Source organism: Dromiciops gliroides, chromosome 3 (assembly GCF_019393635.1).
Source record: "Dromiciops gliroides isolate mDroGli1 chromosome 3, mDroGli1.pri, whole genome shotgun sequence".
Lineage (NCBI taxonomy): Eukaryota > Metazoa > Chordata > Mammalia > Microbiotheria > Microbiotheriidae > Dromiciops > Dromiciops gliroides.
Window position 1 is genome coordinate 644,379,548 of NC_057863.1, and position 15,697 is coordinate 644,395,244.

At 46.7% G+C, this 15,697-nt stretch overlaps 1 protein-coding gene across 8 annotated transcripts in view; it reads right to left on the minus strand.

Moving 5' to 3' along the window:
* The window catches only part of LOC122746208 (cytochrome P450 2A3-like), an 81,087-nt gene that overhangs the window by 18,356 nt on the left and 47,034 nt on the right, over nucleotides 1-15,697 (minus strand). For 7 of the 8 annotated variants that reach the window (XM_043991679.1, XM_043991680.1, XM_043991678.1 and 4 more), the window contains 7 exons: nucleotides 9,091-9,253; nucleotides 7,515-7,664; nucleotides 4,618-4,778; nucleotides 3,969-4,145; nucleotides 2,126-2,267; nucleotides 1,628-1,815; nucleotides 898-1,039 (listed from right to left, as the gene is read on the minus strand). In XM_043991679.1, the coding sequence (XP_043847614.1) occupies nucleotides 898-1,039; nucleotides 1,628-1,815; nucleotides 2,126-2,267; nucleotides 3,969-4,145; nucleotides 4,618-4,778; nucleotides 7,515-7,664; nucleotides 9,091-9,253 (1,123 nt within the window). Of the gene's footprint in view, nucleotides 1-897; nucleotides 1,040-1,627; nucleotides 1,866-2,125; nucleotides 2,268-3,968; nucleotides 4,146-4,617; nucleotides 4,779-7,514; nucleotides 7,665-9,090; nucleotides 9,254-15,697 lie in introns of those variants that run through there. The other variant, XM_043991681.1, reaches the window with a different exon arrangement.

Below are 15,697 nucleotides of genomic sequence, written 5' to 3' on the forward strand. Positions count from 1 at the left end.
ATTGCCCAAATTGATCATTCCCTCTCTAGCCTCCATGCCTTTGAAGAGGCTTCTTAACTGGAGTGCCCTCCCTCCTCAGTCCTGCTTCAGAGGGTCCTTAACTTCCTTCCAAGTAACCTCTGGCACCACCTCCTAAAGCAAACCTTTTCTCATTCTCCTACTTGCCAGGGTGCTCTGTCTAAAAATTATCTTGTTCTTTCTTATCTACCTAAACTTGATCCTGCTCCAATAGAAAGTCAATTAATTGAGTCAATTAATTTTTCTTTGTCATTGACCCAACCCCCCCCACCCACACACCTCCTAAATACTTATTGGATTGGATGTTAGAATTGAGGAAGACCTAAAATATCATCTAGTCCACCTTCCTTATTTTTACAAATGAAGAAACTGAGGCCCAGAAAAGGGAAAGACTTGACCAAAATTATAAGCTCATGTTGTAGCTAGATGATAGATGCTGAGCCAGGAGGGACTTCAGAGACCCTTGAGTGCCAGGCCTGAATTTCACAGATAAGGAAACTAAGTCTTAGGGAGAAGAAGTGATTTGCCCCAGGAAGCTTTAGAGATGGTACTGGAAAAGGGCCTATGTCTCCAGGCACAAGGCTCTTTTTAGTGTTTCTACTTCTTCCTGAGACAATGAAGGACACTAGTGAGATTTGGGGATTGTAGTTTCTAGAATCTTTAACCCCCAACCACAGCTCCTATAGAATCTCAACCCCCCCACCCCACACCCACTCCCACTTGAGAAGCTTGGTCAAGTGAAATTAACATGAGTAGTAGTAAGAAGAATTGAGAGTAGACTGGAGGAAAGGAAGTGATAAGCAGGCTCAGGATACACTGCTTGAGACTTGGGATGAGTTGGGGGTCAAGAAGGCAAAGAGAAAGGGCTTTCCTGCTCACCAATGGAGAAGGGGATGAAGGCATCATTCTTCTTGAACTGGCCTTTTTCATCCAGGAAGTGTTGGGGATTGAAGGCTTCAGGACAGGTAAAGAAGTTGGGGTCATTCAGTACTGAGCCCAGCATGGGATAAATGTCTGTGCCCTAGAGTTGGGGGTGAGAGACGACAACAAAGGAAATGAAAGATGAAGTGGAGAGATGAGGGCAGGAGGGGAGAAAAGGTTAGGGAGAAAAAAACAGTGAAGAGAGAGAGGGGAGAAAGGAAAAGAGGGAGAAGGAAGCAGAGGGAACTAAGAGGGAGAAGAGGAGGGAGAGAGAACCAGAGAAAGGGGGAGAGAGAGAGAGAGAGAGAGAGAGAGAGAGAGGGAGAGGGAGGGAGGGAGAGAAAGAGAGAGGTAGAGAAGTGCAGAGAAGGGGAAAGAAGAGATTGAGGGGCATAGAGAGTGAGAAAGAAGGAATGCGAACAAGAGAGCTGAATTGAAGGTCCATTAGAGCTGAGGGTTTGGAGGGAAACATAGGGAAAGACTAGGTGCAGGAAGAAAACAAATGGAGGGATGTTCGAGGTAGAAGGGAGATGAGGAAAGTTCTAGGGTAGGATAAGGGCATTTATAGGAAAGAGAATGGGTAAATACTGAAAGGTGAGGAAGCTTGATGCAGATTTAGAGGATGAAAGAGATGGAGAAGTTTCTGGGACTTATGGAAATGGTGGAGCTCAGAATGGGTTGTTCCTACCTTGGGAAGAAGGTAGCCCCGGAATCTGGTGTCCTTGGTGACTCTCCGGGCCATACCTGTGGGGTTTAAGTTGCCAAACCTCTGGATCTCATGGATGACGGCATCTGTGTATGGCATCTTGGCTTTGTCCTCAAACTTGGGTAATCGATTCCGCCCAATCACCTGATCAATTTCCTCATGGATTTTGGCTGTGGTTGTTAGAGGGGGAGGGGCTCAACATGGGGTTTTCAGAGAGACCCTAGGGAGATCCCAAAGTAAGAGATGGAGTGTGGAGTTTGGATATATTTTGAGGTAGAGGGGGTGGTACAGGGACAAGGAGTGAAGGGGATATTCTATGTTACAAGGATGTGTGTGTGTGTGTGTGTGTGTGTGTGTGTGTGTGAGTGTGCACGCACGTGTGTAAAGGACATGCAAGGTGAGCAGCTGAGGAGGAAGATGTTCTAGGCAGCTCTCAGGGCACCCAAAGACTTCTTAGGGGCCTATGGGAGGGGGACTTACCTTCTACCTCTGGATGCTTCATTAGCAGAAGGAAACCAAAGCTAAGGGTTCTACCAACAGTCTCAGTGCCAGCAAAAAACAGGTTCAAGGTGGTCATGATTAGGTTCTTCATGAAGAATTCTGTGTTGGGATTTTCCTTTTCCTGGGGTGGGGGGAATAGAGGCCTCAAGGCTTTACATCCCCAACCAGCTTTCAATACTTGCTTCTGCTCTAGACTTCAGCCTCAAGGCCTCCTCTTCCCTCATGTCAGCTCATTGAGCCACAGTAATATGGAGGGGTGGAGGAGAAAATCCATCAATGACAGCTGATGAAGTTGGAAAACCTCAATTCTAAGGGACCAAAACCATATCTTTTCTCCTCAGCATGAACACAGGTGAACATCGATTTAGTGTTGAAAAGGACCTTAGAGTTTGTCAAATCCAACCACTGTCATGAGGAATTTAAAGCATAGAGAGGTTGGGACCTGCTCACAGTACATAGTTAGTAAATGTCTGAGGTGGGATTTGAACCCAGGTATTTCTGACTCCTGAGTCTACAGCCAGATCCACTGTAGTATTCAGCTTTCCAGAATCCCAGGACATCAGAGTTGGAAGAGGCCTCAGCAGCCAAACACCTCCACCCTGTGCTATCTGACAAGTGGTGGTCCAGTCTCTGCTTAAAGATGTTTAACAAGAAGTAACCCAACAGTTTTCTGGATAGCCCCTTGCAACTCTGGACAGTTTTCACTGTTAGGAAATCTTTTCACACTGACATCCAATATAAATGCCTCCCTTTATAAGTTCTCCCATTGTTCCTGCTTCTAACCTCTAGGACCAAGTAGAACAAATCTATTATCCTCCTTCCTTCATTTTATAGATGAAGAGACAGAGACTGAGGGAGAAAAAGGACTTACTAAGGTCTCCCATGGAGTCAGAAAAGTTGTTGGGACTAGAATATAAGGTTCATGATCACCTCCTTCCTCCAGACCTGGACTTTGAATGTCTGTAAGGTGAAGAAGGCTAAGGAAGTATGGGCAATGGGGAATCCCTATTCATGTCTTTGTCTTGGCCTTATTTTTCTTTGTCTCTGTTTCTGCATCTCTCTCCATGTCTCTTTTTTTCCCTTTTTTCTTTTTTTTTTTTTTGCAGGGTAATGAGGGTTAAATGACTTGCCCAGGGTCACACAGCTAGTAAGTGTCAAGTATCTGAAGCTGAATTTGAACTCAGGTCCTCCTGAATCCAGGGCCGTTGCTTTATCCACTACGCCCCTCTCCATTTCTCTGTTTCTGTTATTCTGCACCCCCCAACTTTGTATCTCACTTTCTCCACTTCTTATTTTGTCTATCTCTCTTTGCCAAGCTTCCCCAAGTTGACCAGAGGTGTTCAGGATATCTGAATATCTGCTCTGGATAGCTGCCTGATCCTGGGTTATTTGTATATTCATGTATTTAGAATTTTCACCACCTTTCATATAAAAACAAATTCTAACATCAATTTTATAACTCTGTGTTCCAAATTCTCTTCCTCCTGCCCTACCCCCCTTAAGAACTCAAGCAATTCAATTCAACATAAGCTATACATGTAAAGTCGTGTCAAACATATCAGCAAAAAACTTTATAATTGTATGTTTATTTATTTAGAATTAACCCTGGCTTAATTGTGAACCTACCTCCTGACCTGTGCCACAGAGTATCTTTGAGACTTACTCCTAGAAGTCTGAGACTTGGCATCTAATGCTGCTAGTGCTGCCTGATGTCTGTGGATCCCACTTCCCAGGGTCTGGGGATTCCCCCTGAGATCTGTAATGCCTTAGGACTGAGGTCTCACCCATCCCTTCCATTTGCACTTGTGCACTGAGCCAGTACCTCCTGCATCTTGATGAGGAAGGAGTCAATGAAGTTCCGGGGGGAGTTAGGGTCCAGGGTGGCCTGGTTCTGCCGGACCTTCTCAGTGATGAAGGCCTCCAGTCCTTTCAGCTCCTTGAATGCTTGCTGCTGAGGCCCTGGCAGGTGCTTCATCACTCCAGAGAACATCTCATATAACTGGGAGAAAGCACAGGAGAAGTCATGAGTCTCAGTCCCCTGGAGTGGGTGCCTGAGGTGTGTGTGTGTGTGTGTGTGAGATAATGAGGGGATACTCATCATGAAATATGGGAGTTTAGGATAGGGACTGGGGGTCATAATGGTGAATGGGTGGTCAGGAGTGGGCACAGAGTCAGATTGGGAATGGGTTGGTCAGAATGAGATATAGGAGTCTGGTTGGGAATTGGTCACCAAAAGAAGGAATATGGTCAGATGAAGGATGAAGAGAACAAGGTGAAAGACAGACATCAGAATGGGGAGAAGAGATCACACTGTGGAAGGGGCTCAGAGTGGGCACAAAGTCAGATTGGGAATAGTGGGATCAGATTGAGGAATAGGGTACAGGAAGTAGAGGACAGCAATGGAAGCTGAGGATTAAGGGATGAAAGAGAGAAGAGATCGAGGGGGGTGGGAGAAAGGTCTTGGAGTTCACCTGTCCCATGGATGTGGCTGTGAACTGTAAGCTCCCCTTCATCATTTGCAACATGGACAGGAGCTGCTTGTCCTCATATTCAAAACGATCACCAAAGATGATGGAGCAGATGACATTGGCGAATGTGCAGGTCAGCATGAAGGTGGGGTCAATCAGGGCCCCTGTATCCCAGCCAGGTCAGCAGAAACAGAGAAAGGGAAGTGCAGAGGGAGAATGATGAAGAAAGCAGAAAAACCAGAGAGATCAAGATGGTAGAAAAGGAAGAAGAGGAAGGAAAAGAACAGAGACCCCAATAGTTGCATGGAGACAGTTTTGGATAGAGATAGTATGAAAGAGCAGGTGACAGGGGAGTAGGAAGAGAGAGAATAAAGACATGCAGAAAGTGGATAGAGGCAGAGACACAGAAAGAAAGATATAGTGACTCAGTCTCTGACTCTCACACGATGGACAGCCAATATCCACACCCCCAAATCCTATAAAGCAGGGAGACTGGATATTGGAGGACCCTCCCTGCCTCCCAGGCTCTGGAGCCTAACCTTGGATATGGAATGAACTCTTTTAGAGTCAAAGGATTCGCTTGTCTAGGAAGGGGGAGAGGAGAGGGCTTCAAGGAGCTTTCATTCAGATTGAGGTTGAGTAAAAGCCTGGGATGACCCTGGAAGAGAGAGGCAGCTTAACTTCTTAGACTTAGACCATCATGGAATGTGTCTATGCCACATAGGTCTCCTGTGGATTGCCTCATGGATTTGTGCTGTTTAACATTCTTATTATGTCTTGGATAAATACTCAGGTAGCCTTTCCATCCCATTTGGAGTTGACATTGGTTGCTTATTGTCCTGTGTTATGGAGGATGAAAAAAACAACCACTATATAGTCGTTAAGTTAAGGTACAGTGTGTCCAACTGTGGCTGATCAAATCAATATGAGCTCAGAAGGCTCTGCCACAGTTTGGTCACAAATAGTACTTGTGAACATTTGGAGTGGAGATGTCTCTAAAGTTGCACATCTCAAAATTCTTTTTCACCTAGTGCAAATCAATTTTACTCATAGAGCATGACACTTTCTTTGATGTGAGCACACTCTGCTGGGTGGTCCTTTGACAGTCTCTCCCGTATCTTGCAATTGATTCTTAAGTTCCTCAGAGAATCCTTGAGAGTGTCTGTTTGTACCTTCTCCAGACCATTATGTGAGTGGTTGCCTTGCAAGGGTTCTCTGTAAAAATTTTTAGCCCAATGTATATTTGGCATTCAGACAACATGGCCATCCCACTGGAGTTGTGTTCTCTCTAGCAGAGTTTGCATGTGTGGCAGTTTACCTCAAGAAAGGATCTTGGTGTCTGGTACCTTATCTTACAAGGTTGTCTTAATATTCTTCCTAACACAATTTGAATGGAAGCTACTCAATTTGCTGGTATGGAGCTGGCAGACTGTCCAGGATTCACAGGTCAGCGCAATAGTTCTGTAGATTTTCAATTTTATAGGCAATCTTCACTCCCAAACTTTCTCTGGAGCTTCCCAATCACTTAGCTAGCTCTGGTGATGCACGCATCAACCTCGTTATCTCTATGGATATCCCTCAGCATGCTGACAAAGTTAGTGAATTATCCACAGTATTCAGAATTTCCATATTTGCTTTAACTGATGGTTCCAAATATTGATGGTGTGGAGTAAAGCTGAGATAAAATTATATGGTATAGCTAATTCTTATGATAGCCAGGAGTCAACAAATTTCCAGGCTAGAAAGATGGGGCTGAATTGCGGTTCCAGAAATCCAGTTTGCCTGCCCTAGATGGAGGAGATGTGACTACATGGTACCTCTTCTGAATAAGTTCTGATGGTTTAGTGGACTGCACACATCAGCAAGGACAGGACCGTCCCCAGACTCCAAACCAATTGAATCTTAAACTGTATCTGATAAGAAAAGCTTAGTGCCTGGTACATGAGCAATGATCCTGACTCTGTTCTACCCCAATGAGGGTACATCTGGGGGATATAAAATGAAGAGTCTGGGCATCACAGTTTAGGAAGCATATTGAGAAGCTAAATTGTATCTAGCAGAGGGCAGTCAGAGTGGAAAAGGGCTTGAGTCCATGTCATATGAGGAATGGTTGAAGGAACTGGGAGTGTGTAGCTTGGAGAAGACTAAGGGAAAAGATGAGAGTGCTCTTTAAGTACTTAGTGGACTGTCCTCTGGCAGAGGGACTAGATTTATTTGGGTTAACGCCTGAGCACAGACCTACGATTTTGGGGGGAGGGGGAGCAGGGGGTAATGGGGGTTAAATGACTTGCTCCGTGTCACACAGCTGGCTAAGTGTCAAGCGGCTGAAGTCAGATTTGAACCCAGGTCCTCCTAAATCCAGGGTTTGTGCTTTATCCACTGTAGCACCACCTAGCTGCCCCTGAGAACTATGATTTCAAGAAAATAGATTCAAGCTGGACGGGACCCTAGAGGCTGTCAAGGCAACAAAGCTAGGAGCCATCAGAGGCAGGATTTGAACGCTGATCTTCCCAACTGCAAAGTCTGCATTCTTTCCACTCAGCTATGGGGTTTGAGCGAAATAGGGTTACCCTCAACCTTCTTTGTCCCATCTGCTCAGAAAAATTTCCCAGGGTGTGGCTGCTGTGCATGCTGCAGCTTCTTGGAGCCACAGGTGACAGCTGAGGGGTAGAGAGTCAGGAAAGGTAGATGAGCAGCTCTGAAGAGGGCTCTGAAAGCCCTCACACCAGAGGTGCTAGTTTTGGAACACCTCATACACCCTTAGAGGTCAGCTAGTGTCAGATGCAAGGGAGAAGAAGTCACAAGACTCAGGGGTGGGAAGAAGGGCAGTCAATTTAATGGGAGACAATATGGTTGAGGTTGACCTTGTCCATGGTCCTGAAATCTTAGGACCCACCCACCTTTTGTGGCTCTGATGGCCTCAACAAGGAAGCCAGCTTCTTCTTGGATGCGCTCCTCGATGCCTTTCTTGCCCATGCCAAAGTCCCTGAGGGTGGTGATGGAGAATCTTCGGAGCTGCCGTGATCTCTCCCCATTACTGAAGGCTACACCTGGGCAAGAAGGAGGGAATGCATTTAGGCAGGCCTGGAAAGAAACAAGAGGTGGGCATCCAGGGAGAACCAAGGAAGGAGACAGAAAGAAAGATAGGTAGGGCAAAAGAGAGATGGAGAGAGAAAGGGAGGTAGAAAGACAGGGAGAAACAGAGAACAATGGAAAGGGAAAGGTAGAGAGACAGCAAGGGGCAGAGAGCTAGAGACAGGGAGATGTGGGAAGGAAGGCAGAGACAGAAAGAAAGGGAAGATCATGTAACAAGGAGAGACAGAGATAGAGAGGCAGAAATAGGGAGGCAATGAATGAGAAACAAGGGAAGGAGGGAAGATAGGAAGTGGTACAAAGAAATATAGGGAAAGACTGGGCAGATGAGGAGATAGGGAAAGACAGAAAGGGGGAAGGAAAGAGAGGGGCTGGTAACAGGAAGGCATTTGGAGAAAGACAGATGGAGGTATGGAGATACAAGGAGAGAGAGCAAGAGATTGTCAAACAAGGACAGAGGGAAACAGAAAGTTGAGAGATATGGAGAGACAATGAAGGTCAGAGAAACAGGAAAAGCTAGAGAGTTAGGAAGAGACACCAAGAGGTACATAGAAAGACTGGGGAAATGAGCATATTCCAAAAAGAAGAGAAATAGAGAGATAGAGGGTGATGGTGATACAAGGAGCGTTGGGGAGAAATGACAGACAGAAAGATGCAGTGACAAAAAGAGCTAGAGGAGGGCAGTTAGGTGGTGCAGTGGATAAAGCACCAGCCCTGGATTCAAGAGGACTTGAGTTCAAGTCCGGCCTCTGCCGCTTGACACTTACTAGCTGTGTGACCCTGGGCAGGTCACTTAACCCTCACTGCACTGCAAAAAAATTTAAAAAAAAAATAAAAAGAGAGGTAGAGGAAATAGGAGAGGCAGAGAGAAAGATGAAATGGGGAGAGAGAAATAGTGAAACCAGAACAGTCAAAGAAAGATAGAGCAATAGTGAGAGATATAGCAAGATGAAGAGACCCAAGAGATGAAAAGAAAGGGAGTGAGATAGTGAGCTAGGAAGAGAAATGGAAGACAGAAATGGAGACACAGGGAAAGAAAGAAAGATGACAGGAGGAGGAAGTTGAAGGAGGCAATGATAGGTTGAGGGAGGGGAGAGCACAGATGATGGTAGTTCATGGAGGAACACTGGCTGGCAGCATTGTGTAACGATTGGAATGACGCCACCTGCTGGAGACTTACTGTAGAAGAGTTCCACCCATGAAGTGAAGGTCTTTGAGGGCAAGACCAGGAGTCTTTGGAAAAGGAAGTGACTAGTGGGCTAGTTGGAGGAGGAAGGAAGAGACTGGCGCTCAGTCTCCCTCTCTTTTTAGCCCTTAACAATTGAGGAGGCCACATTTTTTCTGGGGAGAGTTGTGTGTGCGTGTCCCTTCCCAGATACTCACCAAAATCACCACATATCCAGCTGAAGATGGCCTGCTCCCCTCGACCAGAGAACTCCTCTGCTTGGTCAACCAGTGCCTCCTTCACGGCCTCATACCCAGTCAGAACTACGACGATCCTGCACCCCAGGTGCACTGTGAACACAGGCCCATATTTTTCCCCAATCTGAAAAATAGGTTAAAGTGAAAATAAGCAGAGTTTTGCCTTTGAGCCTCATGACTTCCTCCTTCTTGGTCCTCTCCCCAAAAGATAACTCTTAACCATCATCTTTCAGTAGCTTCTTTAAAAAATTATCTAATTGTGTCTTACCCATAAGTAACAAACATAGACATGTCAGATACACCAAAGACAAAGAAAGATCTTGTGAAATTCTGTTACGCATCATTTATTTATTTTGTAAATAAATAAATTCATATAGATATGTCTATATCAATAGATATATTTCTAAATACATACCTCCACATAGATATAGCTCTATGTTTCCATATCTTTTTTTTTTTTTTGCAGGGCAATGAGGGTTAAGTGACTTGCCCAGGGTCACACAGCTAGTAAGTATCAAGTGTCTATGGCCGGATTTGAACTCAGGTCCTCCTGAATCCAGGACTGGTGCTTTTATCCACTGTGCCACCTAGCTGCCCCCTTTCCATATCTTTTTTGAGAGGCTGGTTGGTGTATACGACACTGCCCTAGGTGTCAGGGAGACTTGGTTTCAAATCTCTCCTCAAACACTTATTAGCTGTGTGACCCTGAGCAAGTCACTTCATCTCTGCCTCAGTTCCCTAATCTGGAAAATGAGGATTTTGGACTGCATGGCCTATGACATTCTTTCCAACTCTAAATCTATGAACCCACAATCCTCAGTTTTACGAGATATTAACAAAATTATTGTCTTTTCCTTCTTTGTTCTTTTTTTTTTCTGTGACAACGCAATAGGCACTTGTTTGTTACACACCACCTATTTGCCAAGCACTGTGCTAAACACTGGGATTAGAAAGAGAGATACTTGGAGTTTAATCAATGAGATCAGGCATACTTGACATGGGCCCTACTGAGTTCCCTAGCACTAGTTAACCACATATATAATTGGGGCGATTGTCCCTAATTTTGATACAACTTTTCAGCCAGTGTGGGGTACTTAAAAAGTGGTTTAGCCATACTTTTATTGAAATATTAGTTTATTAAAGATGTACTGTGAAAAGAACAACAAGCAATCAGCAAGAGTACTTTAAGCACATGCTCCATGCTAGACATAGTGATTCATGCTGTGGATACAAAAATGAGAGTAAAACAGCTCTTGCCCTCAAGGACACTGCATTCCTTTCACAGTGTGATCATCTATGAAACAAGGGAGTTTTAAAAAAATGATATCTACAATCCTATCCACTTCCAAGTCCTATAGCAAGATGGACTATCTCTTTTTTCCTTAATCTCAGGAGAGGATAGATTCGAGATTTATTGTTGAAATGTGCAAATTGCATTAATACATTTACTGATAGGAAAAAAGGAAGGAAGGAAGACAAAGAAAAAAAGAAAGAAGGTGTCATGGGAGGATTATGGGCCCCGGTCACCCCAACAATTCTCTGGGGGGTTCAAGGAACCTTTTCCTTGAAACCTCAGGGGTTTTCCCTTGAAATCAAGTAGGCCTCTCCTTGAACACAATCAAGGACACACCCACCCACCTAACGGAGATAAGCGGCACAGATTGAACTGAGCATGCTCCAGGACCATCACCCCACATTCCAGTCCTCCTAAGCATCTGGATGAGGTAATCCAGGAGAAGACCACCTGGAACCGCCCATCAGCAGACTGCTTAGACCCATCAGGACAAAGTTGACACCCACCACCAGATCTCTCACGAGGGATTCTTCCTACCACAGCACAACTCGGGAAGACCACCAGCCCCTCACCCAATAAGAGATTCTTACCCACCCCCCATTGAAACCCTATAAAATGGCACCCCACAAGTCAGTTGGGGGGAAGCGTTTTGTTCTGGCAAAACCTTCCTCCCGGCCGGTTTCTCTTGTACCCCAATAAACCTGTTCTCTTATTCCTGATTAGGTCTTGTGCTAGAGTGTAATTCTTTACAGAGGAATCCTAAGGACCCACGTGCTTTCTCCTATGCTTTCCCCATATCATTTGGCGCCTTCAACGTGACTGGGTATTGGATTTCCCTCTGCTCGCCATACAGCACCCGGAGGAGGTAAGAATGCATTCGGCATAATCTCTCCCCCAGACCCTTATCAGGGCTCCGGTTTTTCTCTCTCAAGCGACTGGCAGAGTAGTTACCCTCCCTTGCCGGAGGCCTAACCGGTCGTCTGAACCACGTTCAGACCAGTAGAATTCTCTGGGCAAAGGTTTAAACGGACCTTAGGCCCATGGGGCAGAGAGTGAGCGTTCCGAAAAATTCTCCTCTGGGATGCATCCTAAAAGATTGGAATAAGCTAGAACTTACAAATTTGAGAAAAAGATGCATGATACATTTTTGTAACGATTTATGGCCACATTATCCACTAGGAACGGAAGGAAACTGGCCTGTACACGGCACCCTTAATTATGATACCATCTTGCAATTGGACAAGTTTTGTAAGCGTGAAGGGAGATGGACAGAGATTCCATACTTATCGGCCTTTATGATTTTAAGCCTGAAGTCAAAAGAACAGAGTAGGATATGCCCAGCAAGGCCAATTGAATCTCAGAAGGCTCAGGATAACCACAAAAGACCTTCTTCCTCACAGGGGGTTCAGGTATCAGATGAGTTCTTAGAAGATACCCTATTAATGGGGAATCCTTACAAGTCTAAGGAACAGGTTGACTGGTCTTCCTCCCCTATTACTCCCTCCCCTCAGGCCACACCACCCTCTTCTCCTCCCGGTTTTCCCTTTACTCCTTGCTCCCCACCCCCTCCTCTTTACCCCTCCCTTCCGAACTTCTCAGCAGACTCTTGGAAGGGGTTTCAGTACCCTTCCCCATATTTCCCCCACCCTGCCCAGTTTTTTCCCTACTCTCCTCTGTCTCCCATGCAGCTGCTCCCATCTGCATTACCTGGTATGCCATTTGCTCCACCTCTACCCACGATGGCCACCCCTCCCCCATCCACTACCTCCGTTCCTCTCCCTCCATGTGACCCTTCTCCCGCTGATCAGACTACCCTCTCAGCTCTTCTCCCTCCACCCGATTTCCCACAGGCGGCTATCTCCATTCCTTCATCGACCACACCCGGTCCTAATCGACCCTCTAGCCTGGTCAGGCCTCAGGAAATCTGCATACCAATTCCACCTGCTCCTGTATCCCCACCAGCCCCCCTGCTCCCCTTACGGGAAGTCCCCATGGGGGATTCTACAACTAGGGTCCATGTTCCTTTTTCAATGGGTGATATGTATCAGATTAAGGAGAAATTAGGGCGTTATTCAGAGAACCCCACAAAGTTTCTAGATGGTTTTAGGTCTGTGACCATGCAGTTTGACCTCTCTTGGTCTGACTTGCAAGTTATCCTTGGGGGCTGTTGTACCCCCATGAGAAAAAGCGAATCATAGACCTGGCTATACAAGCCGGTGATGAATATGCACAGGCTGGCACCTGGGCAGGAACCCCAGGCACAGTGGCAGTACCCTCGGGCAATCCCGGCTGGGACTATCACGACAGGGAAGATAGAGCCCGTAGGGACCACATGGTTACTTGTCTCATTGAGGGTATGAAAAGAGGGGTCAAGAAACAGGTTAATTACGAAAGGGTGAAGGAGGTGACACAAGGGCCTGATGAAAATCCTGCTGTCTTCATGAGCCGTTTAGCGGACTCTATGAAAAAATACACGAACTTAGACCCAGAAAAGGAGGAAGGGATAACTGTCCTCAATATGTACTTCATTGGCCAATCTGCTCCTGATATTAGGAGGAAACTCCAGAAATTGGAATTGGGCCCTCAAACCCCAACCTCAAAGCTCCTTGATGCTGCTTTTAAGATTTTTAATAACAGGGACCTTGCGATAGCGGCAGAGAAAGAAGAGAAGGATCGAGCACGCTCGATGGAGCAAGCCACTCTCATAACTGCAGCCATGAGGTCAGCCATCAGCTCTCAAGGTGGCCAAGGTAGGGGCAATTGTTTCAACTGTGGCAAGCCGGGACACTGGAAAGGAGAGTGCCTCTCCAAAGGGAACAATCTCCCCACCTCTCCGTGTCCAAAATGCCATCGAGGAGGCCATTGGTCTCGCGACTGCCCCCAGGGGTCTGGCCGTAGGAAAACCCAGTGCCCAACTGTCCTGTCCCCAGTGGACCGGGACTGAGGGTACCCGGGGGCCGGCCAGCCCCTAACAAGACTCTCCATGGTGGAACCCCGGGCGATATTGGAGGTGGCTGGGACAAGAATTAATTTTTTAATAGATACTGGGGCCGGCTACTCCGTTTTAATCTGTCACGCAGGACCCACTATCCCATCAAGGCATAAGGTTGTGGGAATTGGGGGTAAAGCTCTAAAATGTAGGCAGACATTGCCTTTAACATGTGCGTATGAGGACCGTATATTCGAACACTCCTTTCTGATTCTAAGCTCCTCACCCTGCCCCCTACTGGGGAGAGACATTATGGGGAAGCTGGGGTCGCAATTCACCTTAATACCTCTTCTTCCTTTACTCCCCGGGGCACCTGTCCCCCTCAGACCGGATAACATCCCATTAGAAATGTGGGAAAATATAAACAAAGAAGTCTGGGATGTAGGAATTCCAGGGAGGGCAAAACAAATAGATCCTATCATGGTACAGCTCAAGCCTTCTGCCTCTTATCCAAACAAAAAGCAGTACCGCATTTCCCAGGCAGCTAGGGAGGGGCTCCAGCCCCTCATTGAGAAATTCCTAGCTCATGGACTTTTGGTTCACTGTAATTCTCCCTGTAATTCCCCGATACTTCCGGTTCAGAAACCCGATGGGTCTTGGAGAATGGTACAAGATCTTAGGGTGGTCAACGAGAGTGTGACTCCATTGCACCCCCTTGTTCCAAACCCATATACACTAATAACTCAGATTCCGGGCAACTCTGGTTGGTTTTCTGCAATTGATCTTAAAGATGCCTTTTTTTGCATTCCCCTAAGGGAAGAATGTTGGTATCTTTTTGCATTTGAATGGACTTTTCCAGGGGAACCTCTGCCCCAACAGCTAACTTGGAGCGTGCTTCCCCAGGGTTTTAGAGATAGCCCCCACCTGTTTGGGAATGCCCTCAGGAAAGATCTGAGTGACTTATCCTTAGGAGACAGCTCCATTGTTCAGTATGTAGATGATATCCTCATTTGCAGTCCTTCTCAGGCAGCATGTCTTAGGGATACTATATGTACCCTAAATTTCTTAGGGGAGCGGGGTTATAAGGTCTCAACAAAAAAGGTCCAGCTTGTTTCCCAGTCTGTAACCTACCTTGGGCATATATTAACCCCTACCTCCCGATCTCTGACCCCTGACCGGAAACAGGCTATCCTATCCATTCCCCCTCCCTCTACAAAAAGGCAACTCCGTACCTTTTTGGGGATGGCTGGGTTTTGCCGCATGTGGATCCCGTTCTTTGGGGTAATTACTAAACCCCTATACGAGGCCACGGCTGGCCCCGACTCGGAACCACTGGAATGGGGGAAAGAGCAGGAGCAGGCCTTCAAGAAGCTTAAGAAAGAACTTATCTCAGCCCCTGCTCTTGGCATTCCAGACCTTGAGAAGCCATTCACCCTCTCTGTAGATGACAAGAGACAGTTTGCCTTAGGAGTGCTCACCCAACCCTTAGGATCTAATCTTCGCCCTGTCACTTATTTCTCCAAGCAGTTGGACCATGTAGCTAAGGGCTGGCCAGCATGCTTAAGAGCCGTAGCGGCCACCGCCCTAATGATTGAGGAAGCCTCAAAGCTAACTCTAGGCCAGCCTCTGGAGGTCCATACTCCCCATCGGGTCCTCAGCATTCTGGAGGATAGGGGACACCGATGGCTTACCACTGGGCGTGTGACTAAATACCAGGCTCTTTTGTTAGACACCCCAGGGCTCACTTTACAAGTATGCAGAACCCTAAATCCTGCTACCCTTCTCCCACACCCTGAAGGTAGTGCCAGTACTGACCATGACTGCATAGACTTAATTGACCACACTTTCTCTAGCCGCCCAGACCTGCGGGACACGCCCTTATCCAACCCCGACCTAATCTGGTTTAGCGATGGCTCCTCCTTTGTTGAAGGTGGAGAGAGAAGGGCGGGATACTCTGTGGTCTCCCTTACGGACACTATAGAAGCAAAGAACCTCCCTCCGGGGACCTCAGCTCAAAAGGCAGAATTGATTGCTCTCACGAGGGCCTTAGAGTTGGCTAAGGGCAGGTCAATTAATATCTATACCGACTCCAAGTATGCTTTCCATGTCCTCCATACTCATGGGGCCATATGGAAAGAGCGGGGATTATTGACCTCTAAGAACTCCCCCGTAAAACATGGGCCAGAAATAATGCACCTTCTTGAGGCAGTAACCCTACCTCGGGAGGTGGCCGTGATGCATTGTCTGGGGCACCAAAAGGGAGATTCCTCAATTTTTCAGGGAAACAGGAGAGCAGACCATGCCGCAAAGACTGCAGCCAGAAAGGGCCACCACGCCCTTGCTTT